The sequence below is a fragment of the Delphinapterus leucas genome, chromosome 15, assembly GCF_059928025.1.
Source record: "Delphinapterus leucas isolate spDelLeu-1000000601 "Yukka" chromosome 15, BTC_Dleu_Yukka2, whole genome shotgun sequence".
Lineage (NCBI taxonomy): Eukaryota > Metazoa > Chordata > Mammalia > Artiodactyla > Monodontidae > Delphinapterus > Delphinapterus leucas.
The window spans coordinates 72465561-72479006 of record NC_143143.1 but is presented as its reverse complement, the minus strand read 5'-3'; the positions used below and the strand labels follow the sequence as shown (position 1 = coordinate 72479006).

Here is a 13446-nt window from a genome sequence, read left to right as displayed (position 1 = left end):
AAAAATAAAAATAAAGATGAGACTATACTATTAAAAAAATAATAAAACAAATAATACTGAGATATTATAAACTCAGCTTCAGGAATAAGTAGTGTGAGGACATAAATTTCCCTCCATGCCCACCCCCAATATTCTGCAGACCCCCATGCAAGTCACCAACCGAGCCCAGACCCTGCCCATGAGCAGAGGGTCCTCAGCAAGGCACTGGCATTCTGCTCCCCCTCAACTCCCTTTCCCGCTGTAACCAGCAGGAACAATGGCAGGTAAAAGGGACTCACCGTGGGCAGCTGGCCCGATAGCAGGTGGCTGTCCTGGGCCAGCATGTTGGACACCATGATGGCTGGGAGGTCCATGGCCTGGTAGGAGTAAGCAGGGAGCAGCCCGTTGGGCGTGAGGCCGTGGCACAGTGAGTGGTAGCCGGCTTCGTGGTCCCCCAGGTGCAGGAGGGATGGCTCGGGGAGGTTGGGAGGTGTTATTGGGGGGATCTCATAGTCTTCGTTGCTCTCGTTCTGGCTGTTGTAGGTCTAAAACATCAAAAGGGCATGTTGTTGAGGGTCAATGTCTTACAGCTGCAGAACAGGTTTGACAGCACCAAAAATAGCAACAATGATAACCCCTTGGCAAAGGAGAGAGGGGATGATCCCTCTGCAAGGCACACAGTCAAGATGGCCCAGTCAGACTCCTGACCCATCCCCAAGTGGGTGCTTCCTCCTACTATACAGCCTGTATACAGAAACCTGCCCTCCTGGAGAATGGGGTCAGCTCCTGTTCACCTGTTCTTCTCTGTTTTCCCACCAGATCTGGCCCCTGCAGCCCACCATGAATCCATCTGCCCACACCCACCCATTTTACAGATGGAAAAACTCAGGTCCAAGAGGAAAGCAGCCCATGCAGGGCTAGTAGAAGAGCTGGGAGTGGAGCTGAAGTATCCTGACTCCCTGCCCCATGGTCTTCCAGGGCAGCTGGGCGACCTTCTCTTATATGTTCCCAACTGGGTCCTCTCTTGGTCTTTCTCATCTTGGTAAGTGGTAAAAACATTCCCCCAGGAGCACAAGCTACGAGCCACACTGGACACCGTCCTTTCCAAACATTATTTGTTCATTTTTCCCACCTCACTGCACTGACCAGGAAGCTCCATTACAATGCTGAATAGAAATGGTAAGAGTGGACACCCTTGCTTTTTTCCTTATCTTAAGTAGATCAATATTTTTACCACTAAGCATGATTTGCCATAGGTTCTTACAGGTATTTTAAAACAGGTTAAGGGCATTCCTTTTTCTTTCAATCATGCATCAAATTTTAATTTTATTGAATTCCTTGTCCCTGCATCGACTGAAAGTCTCAAGTGACTTTTTTCTTGAATTCAGTTAATATGGTAAATTGCTACACTCGGTTTTTCTAATGTGAAAACAACCCTGCATTTCTGGAATAGACCCTACTTGGTCACTTTATGCATTATTAGATTTTGATTGCTGATATTCTGTTTAGGATTTTGGCATCTAGTTCACGAGTAAGATGGGCCTATGATGTTCCTTTTTCATACTGCCTTTGTTGGGTTTTAGTACCAAGGTTATGTTAGCCTGGGGAATCATTCCTCCTTTTCTGTGCTCTGAGAGCGATTAGACTTAGGAGAAGAGTTATGTGTGAACTGCAAGACGGATCCAAGAAAACATGAAAGAGAAGTTTCAAGATATAGAGGACAAAGTGAGGGTGTCTAATGGACATCTGTTCAATCAGCCTTCTGGAGGGAGAACAGTGAGAATGGGGCTTACAACAGTCATAAAATATAATGTGCAGAGAAGGAAAAAAACATGAAACCACAACAGCATACAAGAAATAAATCTTCTAACATCCTTATATTCTTTAGTAAATTAAGTATGTGTATTAAAATAGCTAGGGCAGTTGAAGCCCATTACAATATCTGGTTCTTGGTGGGTAGGCTCTCAGTAAATATTTGTTGGATGAGGTCATTGAGGGGGTGGGGATGGGTAGGATTCGAGTGGAGTTATGGTGGGAAGAAGGCCCACGTGGTCTCTAAAACACCTGCTTGTTGTTAATGCCTCTCTCCTCGGGCATCTGTGAACCTCACCACAATTCCTGGGGAAGAGCCCTAGACTGCCCTTTATAGCCACAGAAACATGCTCCGAGAGGGTAGTGCCTAACCACACTCATGCCCCCACCTTGGACCCAGAGCCCAAGCCACCTCTTGCTTACTGGCTCCCTCTGCAGGGATCCTGTGAGATTATTTCACGGGTAGGCAAACAGCAGGCCAGGAAGCAGTGACCCTGCTGGTGGCAAAGGGCATCCAGAGCCATCAGGAATAGGATCCAGTCTTCTGACGCCAAGATCTGGCTCCTTCCTACCACATGAAGTTGCTTCCGAGAGCTGGACCAAGCTCACAGGTTTGGGGACCGTCCCCTGCCTAGTTGCTCTATATGCATACAACCAAAGTTATATATCTCGTACTGCACGATCTTAGCCTGTCACTGCTCTCTCTCAGCTCAGTTTCCACACTCGCACAAAGGGGGACAGGGGATGGGCTCATCCACCTTTTAAGCTCCATGGCTAAGTATACACATTAGCTGTTCTATCAGTATCCATGGGATTTCAATCCAATTTGATGGGAGTCCCCCAGCTGGTGCCTGGGAGTAACAGAAGGACCAGGAGAGGGCCCAAGGAAGATCCAGTTTCTCCTGATCAAGCTTGACACATAGGTGGAAACCATGTCCTGGTAGGTCTCAGCTCTACCAAAAACAATTTCCTTGAGCAGTTTTTTCAATCAGGGAATATAAATATCTAACATTTATTGAGCATATAGTACGGGCCAGGTGTGAGCGCTTTACAAAAGTTTAATGCATTTAATTCTCACAACATAGTTGTGAAGGACGTTCTGTTATTACACAGCCATTTTATGGATACAGAAACTAAGGCACAGAGAGGGGAATTCACCTGCGAAAGTCACACAGTTAGAAAAAGGTCTCACTCCCTCCTCCCCTAATTTACACTGTCTGCAAAGGAAGGCAACGTTTTCTAGCCTGTGACTTGGATCCTGAGACTCTGGGTCCTAACAATCCTGAGAGGCAGTGCCAATCAAGGCCAAACTGAGGGCTTGGGCACCAAGAAACAGGCTTTGGTCCAGCCTTGTTATTGATGAGCTTGGGAAAGTAGCTCCTCCCACTAAAAGGTGAAGATCAAAAGCACGTTTTCTTACACAGGACCCCAATCCAATGCTCTCCCTTACTGTCTCTTACCCAGAATATAGCCCCCATTGCTAGTTACTGATCACCCAATATATGGTGGGTGTTTTATGTGCACATCATCTCTAATTATTTTTTTCTCCGTAATTTCCTAGGTGTGTAACAAATGGTATGTGTCTCTAATATCCCAGCTGTGTCTACAGTGACCTCCTATGTCTCCTTAATTACAAGTGTGTGTCACCTATGATCTCCCTAGTTCCCCAAGTGTGTCTAAACTGACCTGGGACATCCCTCAAATTCCCCAGGGAGGTCTACCTTGATGTGGGTGTCTCCCTAATTCCCCAGATAGGCCTGCCCTGAACTGTTTCTCTTCCAGCTTTATTAAGATGTAATTGACATATAAATCTCTAATTGTTAAACGCATCCTGTATTTATCCCCATTCAAGGATCAAAAAAAATCCCCATTCACATGTCAATGTAATTGACATATAAATCTCTAATTGTTAAACGCATCCTGTATTTATCCCCATTCACAGATCAAAAAAATCAAGATCTAGAGGCTTCGCCCAGGTTACAACTAGGAGGTAACTGGGTCTGATCCGTATCTTCTCATATTGCTGTGACAGTAGCAACCTCTTTAAGGACCCTCCAAGCATCAGTCTCCCCCTCTATGTCCACTCTGCTCCCAGTGCCCATCCCTCAAATAAAGACATTCTGAACACTCCCTGCCTAAACACTAGTATGTCTCTACTGAAAAAGAGACAGAAAGAGAGAGGTCCCTCCAAACATCTTAACATGGCCCCCAAGGGTGATGAAAATGCTTCAGATTGCATTTTGATGCATTTGGGTGCATATATGCAGGTGTTAATGTAACTTCACCTTTACGTGCATCTCTTCCAAGACAAGATACCCAAAGGTCAAATGGTATAATTTTGTGGTTAAGGATATGAATGGTACATAAGTTGGTGAAGGGAGATGGATTGCTCTAGGGAGCAGAGAGGGGAAAGGGGAGAAATACCCCCAAGAAATCAGAAATGGCTGGAGAGAAAGCACTCTGTACCCTTCTATGCCTGGCGCCTCGCTAGTAAACCCCCCACCCCTGATGTGAATGCAACCATCCACCCCGTCTGCACCCTCACCAAGACAGCTGAGCAAGGCTCTGGCCAAATTTCACCAGAAATCACGCTCACCAGCTCTGCGCGGGATCTTCATCCTGCTGGGAACCGCTCCCTTCCACCTTGTTAATCTCCATGATGATTCTCCCCTGAGTAGTCCTCTAACTCCCTTTCTGCCCCTTTGCAGATGACCAGTCACCTTCTACTTCATTCACAGGGAAAACAGAAAACAGCTTCCAAAATGTCCTGACACCAGAACCACAAACCTGCCCATTTGACACCACCTTGCCTCCTGTTTTGATGCCAGAAGAGCCATCCCTACTTCTTCCGAAGGCCAATCTCCCTACGTGTGTATGAATGGTCCTATCCCCTCCTTTCTCCCTCTGCCCCGAGGACCTTGGTCATTCCGTTAACCGTTCTTTTTCCTGCCTCTTCGGCCTCCCCTCCCTGCTGGACCGACACAGGCTCAACTCTCTGGTCTTACACACTCCCCCATCCCTCTGCAGCTGCCACCATCTCTCCTCCGGTCCACACCCATCTTCTGGAAAGGGCTGTCCTCACCCATCGGCTCCCCTCCCTTGTCTCCCGTTCACTCCATAGCCCACTGCAACCTGCATTCTCTTCCCTCCATGCCCTCACCAACCAGTGAGCTCCATGGCACCAGATCCAACGGGCTTTCTTTTCCAGCCACGTCTCAACTGTCCCCTCAGCAGTGACAGTCCAACGAATCCCTTTCCTTCATCTTGCAAACATCCCTCCTTTAGCCTCCAGGACCTCGTGCTTTCAGTTATCTGCCCACCTCCTTGCTTCTCTGTCTCCAGTGTCAACTCCTTCTCTGCCAGCCACGTTGGAGTTTCTTGGGTTCAGTCCTGAGCGTTCTGCTCTTTGTGCCCTACACCTTCTCCCCAGGTGGACCTCACCCAGTCTCAACTTCCATCTTGATGCCGCATTTCCACCTCCAATTTTGGTCACTCATCTGAGTTCCAGATCTGAGCATCCAAATGCCTACTCAATGCTCCCACTTGATGTCTCACAAGCATCTCAAAGTGAACATGTGCAAAGCTGCAATCACGATGCCCCTTCCCCCAACCTGCACCTGTGTCTCCCTCATCCTCCACCCAGTTAATAAAGCCACGAACTTGGGGCTTACCTTCAGTCACCCCTCAAGTCCAATGAAACTCCTCTGAAATATCTTTTAAACCTATCCATTTCCCTCCATTCACACTATCTTGGTCCAGGCCACCAGCATCTCTTACCTGGGGAACTGCAACAGCTTCCTTACTGGTCTCCCATAGCCCACTCTTGTCCCCACCAATCCATTCCCTTCATGCAGCCAAACGGGTCTCTAGAAAGATGATCATCTCACCACATAACGACCACGCTTACAAGGCTTTGACGGCTCCCCTCTGTCCTAGTGTAAGGTCCATAGAACCAAACATGGCTTGTAAGTCTTCACCTGGCCTGGCTCCCATCACCCTTCTAGCCACAGGGACCTTTCCTGCCTCCAGGCCCTCACACAGTCTGTTCCTTCTGCTAGAATGCTTTGCCCGTCACTCGCTCTTCCTTCATCTGGCCCATTCCTACTCATCCCTCCACCATAGGTTTGGTTTAAATGTCTTCCCTGACACTCTCTAGAGTGTCATACACCCTGCATTTCTTCTTGGAAGTACTCATCAGATTTGTAGCTAACTTCTTGTATAATTATGTGTTTAATGTTTAATGTGAGTTCTGCCGGGACAGCCCTTATATGTCCTGTTTTCCAGCAACTGGCACAAAGTCAGAGCTAAATAATTAGCTGGATGGGTGAATGAGCCAGGTCCTATGGCAGGTGCCATAAGCATGCATCTCACTCGACCTTCGTGACTGCCCTGGAGGTGGCCATTACGCTGCTATGTAGCAGTAGCCATTATGTATGTAGCCATTACTGCTGCTACAGGAGGCAGTACAGTGTAAGTGGTTCAGAGCCTTGAATTCTGGCTCTGCCACATACTAGCTGTGTGGCTTTGGGCAGGTTACTTAACCTCCCTGTGCCCCAGTTTCCTCGTATGTGCAAAGAAGGTAATAACAGTATATACTGTAGGGCTTCTGCAAAGAGTAAATGAATCAACATGTGTAAATTGCTCAGGACACCTCCTGGCACAGAGCCAGCCTGCTCAGTGACGGTTGTTATTGCTGTTGTTATTGTCCTTGCCAGGAGTTTCAGAGACATTAAGGAACTTCCCCAAGGACACAGGACAAGTAAACAGCAGCTCACCCACTCGGTATCCTCACTGTTTTGCCCACCGTGAATGTTCCTAACTCCTCACACCACAGGTCTGTGCAGTACAGGGTGGTGTCTGGCTTCAGCCTGACCACCGAGATGGGCCAGGGGCTGACTGCCTTTAGATGGCACTCAGCCATAGGTATCATATCATCCCGGAAAGCAGAGTCCCAGGAAGCCTTCCCCAGACCCTCCCACAGCAAGACTCCCCTCCTCTCATTCCCCCTCCACAGCCTCATATGTGTTCCCCATGGCATCCCTATAGCCTGCAATGATTTGTGACTCTTTCCTTCCCTTTAGCTTGTGTCCCCTCCCCACAGACTCCACGGGGGCAGGGGTTAAGGCTGTCTTGTCACCAGTGCCTAGCACACAGTAGGTGCTCAATTAGAAAGTGATGAATGAGCACATGAAGTGGGAGGACGCACCAGGCTTTGGGTTTAGACTTTACCTGGGGGTTTCCATATCTGCCCCTCCCAACAGACTGGAAGTCCCTCAGTCACCCACTGTTCATGTCTGTGGACTGTCACCTTCCTCTCTACTCCCTGCACCCACAACAGGTGCTGTCACATGGCATGTGACAGTAAATGCCAAATGACTGCACGAGTCCATGCCTTTCATTTAAAAAACCAAAACCTTAACACACTGGAACCAGCCCAAATGACCAGAAGCCTTTTCCAAAAATAAGCATATGTTGCATCAAAATATTGGAATCACACAATTATGACAATTCACTTAAAGAGGCAATTAGCACACTTAAAAATAACTAAACATGCAAACACATACATGCCTCCTCTGAATGCAATTAAATCCTAAATGCATGAACCTGAATACCACCCCAGCCTGCTATGGATTCATACTGTGTGCCAGGCTCTGGACCCGGCATTTCCACACTCATTCTCCATTTAATCCATATGAGCTCCGCAGGGAAGTGACTGTTCTCTCCATTCTGCAGATGAAGAACATGAAGCTCAGAGAATGAAGGTGTCCCAAGTTATTCTTGGGATAACAAGAATTACTGTTGGGATTCAAGCCCACGTCTTGTGACTCTGAATCCATCATTTTCCTACACTGGGTCAGAGACCTATTCAAGACTCATATTCCTCACTTCCTCTAAGTAAGAAATGGACCACTCAGTGATGCCTGATTTGATCTCCAGCACGAGTGTCCTCATGAGAATATAGAAAGAGATGCCAAGTTGTAAGAGCTCTAGAAGCTAAAAAGATTAGCAAATCTTACAGGGAAACTTCTGTAAAGAGTTGTCTTTTCCTATCCACCCATCCTCTCTCAAACACACTCCAGGGACTTCCTTGGTGGTGCAGTGGTTAAGAATCCACCTGCCAATGCAGGGGACATGGGTTTGAGCCCTGGTCTGGGCAGATCCCACATGCCGCGGAGCAACTAAGCCCATGTGCCACAACTACTGAGCCTGAGCTCTAGAGCCCGCAAGCCACAACTACTGAGCCCGCATGCTGCAAGTAGTGAAGCCTGCATGCCTAGAGCCTGTGCTCCGCAACAAGAGAAGCCACCGCAAGGAGAAGCCTGCGCACCACAACTAAGAGTAGCCCCTGCTCGCCGCAACTAGAGAAAGCCCACGCGCAGCAACGAAGACCCAACACAGCCAAAAATAAATAAGTTAATTAATTAATTTTAAAAAACGCATTCCAGTCACATTTTCATCCCACCATCCACCAAAACTGTCTGGCAAGGTCGCCAGTGACCTCCATGTTACTAAGTCCAATGGTCAGATCTCAGTCCCAACTGCCCACGTTGACCTTCTCAGAAGCATTTGACATACTTGGCCACCCTCCTTCTCCTGGGAATAAATTTCTTCAAGTGCTTCTGGGACACCACACATGTTGATCTTCCTAAATCACAGGGCTTTTTTTCTCCATGTCCTTTGCTGGTTCCCATTCTTTCCCTCAACCTATTAATGATGTCACAGAGCTCAGATCCCAGACCCCTTTACTAAATACACTCAGTCCTTGAGGATTTCATCTAAACTCCTGGCTTTAAATACCATCTATATGCTGCTGACACCCCAGATCATATCTCCAGACCAGACCTCTCTCCTGAACTACAGATTCATAGACCCCACTGTATTTGACACCCTTGTTTGGATTTTAATAGACATCTCAAATTTAACATGTCCAAAAGAGAACCTGTCAATCCATAGTTTTCTCCTCCTCAGCTAATGGCAAGTCCATCCTTCCAACTGCTCAGGCCAAATGCCTTGGAGCTATCCTTTGACTCCCCTCTTTCTCTCATACCCTACACCAAATCTGTCAGGAAATCATATTCGCCCCACTTTCAGAACAGATACAAGATGGAACCTCTACGGTCCAAGCCATCATCCTCTTTACCCTGGATGAGTGCAGTAGTCTCCTACCTGGTTTCCCTGCCTCTGCCCTTGCTTTGGTCTATTCTCATTCAGAGACCAGAATTATCCTGTTAAAATGTGAGGTCATGTCATTCCTTTGCTCACCACCCTCCAGTGGCCCCCTTCTTACTCAATTATAACAGGGTCCTCAGCAATTCCATTCCCAGGTATATATCCAAAAAAACCCAAAAACACTCATTCAAAAAGATACATGCACCCCAATGTTCATAGCAGCATTATTTACAATTGCCAAGGTATGGAAGCAACCTAAGCGTCCATCAACAGATGAATGGATAAAGAAGACGTAGCACATGTGTGTGCATATACATATATACACACACATACTACGGAATACTACTTGGCCATAAAAAGAATGAAATTTTGCCATTTGCAGCAACATGGATGGACTTGGAGGGCATTATGTTAAGTGAAATAAGTCAGACAGAAAAGGACAGACTGTATGGTATCACTTATATATGGAATCTAAAAATACAACAAACTAGTGTATATAACAAAAAAGACCCAGACGCACAGATACAGAGAAGAAAGTAGTGGTTACCAGCGGGGAGAGGGAAGGGGGAAGGGGTGGGAGTGGAAAAGGGTTATTATGGGATTATATGAAACCATGTGTGTGAAACTTTTGAAAATTGTAAAGCACTGTAGAGTTTAAAGAATCTTTCATTCAATAAACAAAGAAGAGGGTCCTTATAATGGCTACATGGTCTACCTCCCCACTCCCACGTACATCCCTTTCACCTTCCCGACATCACCTCCTAATATTCTCCTCGTTCATGCCAGTCTGGCCACACTAGGCATGATTCTGTCTCAGAGCCTTTGCACTGGCTGTTCCCTCTCTCTAGAACATCCTCCTCTTAAATATTCACACAGCTCATTCCTTCACCCCTCAGGTCTTCACTCAAACCCCTGCTTCTCAATGAGGTTTAACCTCACTGCTCAATTTAAAGTCACAAACCATCAGCCATACTCTACTGTTTGTCTGTTTTTTATCACTTGTTACTTCCTAACATCCTGTATATTGGGCTGGCCAATAAGTTCATTCAGGTTTTTCGTAAGATGTTAAGGAAAAACCTGAACGAACTTTTGGCCAACTCAATATTTTATCAGTTTATTATGTATTACCTGTCTCATCCCACTAGACGATCAGCTCCACGGAGGAGGAGATTTTCACCTGTCTTGTTCACTGCTGTATCCCCCAATTCTTCAACAGTGCCTGGCATGTCATGAGTACTCATAAAGTATTTGATGAATGAATGAATGAATAAATAAATAAACAAATGAACTACTCACCAAATGCCAGAAGAAAGAGTGGTAAGAAAATGAATGGACTGGCAAACCATGAAGATACCCCCTTCTAAGGAGAAGGCTTACTTTTGGCTGTGATCCAAGGGTAAGACACAGATTGAATCAGTCCAGCATTCCCCCCTTCCTGAAGTGGTGCATGAAAAACTGTTATCGACTGTCCTTTGTGGGGAGCGAGTGGGAGTGGGGAGGAAGAGGCACTGAGGCAAACAACAGGGCTAGGACATAGGGCTTTACCAACACGTGACGTCTACCATACAGACATGTGTTAGGAGGCTGCTAGAATCACCTTATTTCTCAATTCGTCCATTTGTGCTTTTCTTTCCAAATCAACTAAATAATGAGAACTCAGAGCAAAGCAATATGGCTGGGGGAGAAGGGGCATCCAGGAGACTGGCAGGTTTCTCATGCACCAATTCTAGGAATGGAAGAGTACTGGACTGGTCCAAATGACCTTTGTGGCTTGTGCTTGGGTCAGAGACGGGTGAGCCTTCTCCTGGAATTCCTAGGAGGAAAGGTCTTAATTGAACGTCAAAGCCAATGACTCCTTGAGATAGGGGAATAAACAAGCAAGGGAGCAGCCTCTGGGCCTTGAGAAAGGGATGGAGAAGAAAGAATCTAAGAACATCCATTGGACCAGAAGCCTGTTGCAGTGATAAGCTTATGTTCCATGAAATTATCAGAATAAACTCATTTGCTTACCGCAATAAAATAAGTGAATCAAAAATTCAACCATAGGAAGTAACAAATACATATATATATATAAATAGATAGATAGATATAGATATATTCTTTTAAATAACCCTTTCTGAAACAAATACTTAAAGCTCAAACCTAGAGAATGAAAAGAAAATCAAGAAAGGGATTCTAGAAGGAGTGGTGAGCTGAAAAACTACTACAACTTATATTAATTCCAAATAGCTGTTGATACTACACTTTATATTAATTCAAAATGGCTGTTGATAAGGTGACTGCAGGAATCAATGTGACTATCTTATAAGGATTCCTAAAATAGAAGAGGTATAGGACAGAATTATAAAATTAAAAATGATCACAAACTAAAAATTGACAGGATTTTGCTAGAAGCTATGCCTTCCTTAAAGAAGACTACAAATACTGATTAGTTATTTATAGTGTAAGGAAAATTTAAGTTTAAATATTTTGTTCTAATTATTTCCACGTATTGAGTTGAAGTTCACATAACACAAAATTAACACTTGCGTGGCATTTAGTACATTCATGTTTTGTGAACACCACCTCTATCTAGTCCCAGAATATGTCTGTCATCCCCAAGAGGAAACCCCATACTTATCAAGCAGTTTCTCCCTACTCCCCTGGTCCCAACCCCTGGTAATCACCAATCTGTGTTCTGTCTCTGTGGATTCACCTATTCTGGATAGTTTCATATAAATGGAACCATACAACATGCGACCTTATGTGGCTTCTTTCGCTTAGCATAATGTTTTTGAGGTTCATCCATAATGTAGCACATATCAGTAGTTCACTCCTTTTTTGTGGCTGAATAATATTCCACTATATGTGTAAACCCCATTTGTTTATCCATTCATCCACCGATGGACGTTTGCGCTGTTTCCATCTTTTAGCTACTGTGGATAGTGCTGCTATGAACAAGTTTGTACATACATTTGTTGGAGTTCCTGTATTCAGTTTTGGGGGGTATATAGCTAGGAGTGGAGTTTCTGGGTCATATGATAGTTTGATGTTTAATTTATTGAGGAACTGTCAAACTTTTTTCCACAGTGGCTGCACATTTTACAGTTCCACCAGCAACCTCTGAAGGTTCCAATTTCTCCACATCCTTGCCGCCAACACTTATGTTGCATTATTTTTATTATAGTCATCCTAGTGAGTATGAAGTGGTATCTTATAGTAGTTTTGATTCGTATTTCCCTAATGACGTTGAGTATCTTTTCGTGTATTTTTTGCCATTTGCATATCTTCTTTGGAGAAATGTCTTGAAGTCTTTTGTCCATTTTTAAATTAGGTTGTCTTTCTGTTGCAGTATTGTAAGTGCTCTTTATATATTCCAGATACTAGACCCTTATAAGATGTATGATCTACAAATGGTTTTCTCCCATTCTCTTTCTTGATAATGCCCTTGATACACAGAAGTTTTTAATTTTCATGGAGTCCAATTCATCTATTTTTTCTTTTGTTGCTCATGCTTTTGATGTCCTATCTAAGAATCCATAGCCAAATCCAAGGTCATGAAGAGTTACTCCTATGTTTTCTTCTAAGAATTCTGTGGCTTTAGCCCTGAGATATAAGTCGTGGATCCATTTTGAAATAACTCTTGTATATGGCATGAGGTAGAGTCCAACCTCATTATTTTGCACATGGCTGTCCAACCGTCCCAGCACCATTTGGTGAAGAGACTGTTCTTGCCCCATTGATTGGTCTTGGCACCCAGGTTGAAAATCAATTGACCACAGATGTAGGAGTCTATTTCTGGACTCTTATTTCTATTCCATTGGTCTATATATCCATCCTTATACTGTTCTATCGTGGACCACACTGTTCTGACTATTGTGCTTTTGTAGAAATTGGGAAGTGTTCTCCAACTTTGCTCTCCTTTTGCAAGATTGTTGTGGCTACTCAGGACCCACTGCAATTTCATATGAACTTGAGGATCAGCTATTCCATTTCTTCCTAAAAAGGCCGGTGGAAACTTGATAGAGATTGCACTGCATATGTAGATTGCTTGGGGAGTACCGCAATCTCACCAAAATTAAGACTTCCAATTCATGAACAAAGGATGTCTCCCCCATTTGCTAAGGTCTTCTTTAATTTCTTTCAGCAGTGTTTCATAGTTTTCACTGTTCAAGTCTTTCACCTCCATGGTTAAATTTATTCCTAAATAATTTATAACTGTGAGAAGTACAAAGCGGATTTAACCAAACCATAAACATGAAGAGATGCTAACACATGTCTTCAAAAACTGACAAATGAATCACAGAAATGAGCAAGGACAGAAGATTTGAATAACACAATTTCCTCTCTTGATTTGTCTCAAATTTAAAGAACACACATTCTTTTCAAATGTCCATGGAACACTTAAAAAACATGAGTATGTAATAACTACTCAGATAACCTCAAACTGTTCAAAAGGCAGGGATGATATAAGCCACATTCTAGGATCTAAATGCACTAACCTAG

At 44.6% G+C, this 13446-nt stretch overlaps 1 protein-coding gene across 1 annotated transcript in view; it reads right to left on the bottom strand.

The window, feature by feature from the left end:
• TOX2 (TOX high mobility group box family member 2) overlaps positions 1-13446 on the bottom strand; it is a 136151-nt gene that overhangs the window by 46244 nt on the left and 76461 nt on the right. Inside the window, exon 3 of the mRNA XM_022592352.2 lies at positions 279-524. Coding sequence (XP_022448060.2) covers positions 279-524 — 246 coding nt within the window. The remainder of the gene's footprint in view (positions 1-278; positions 525-13446) is intronic.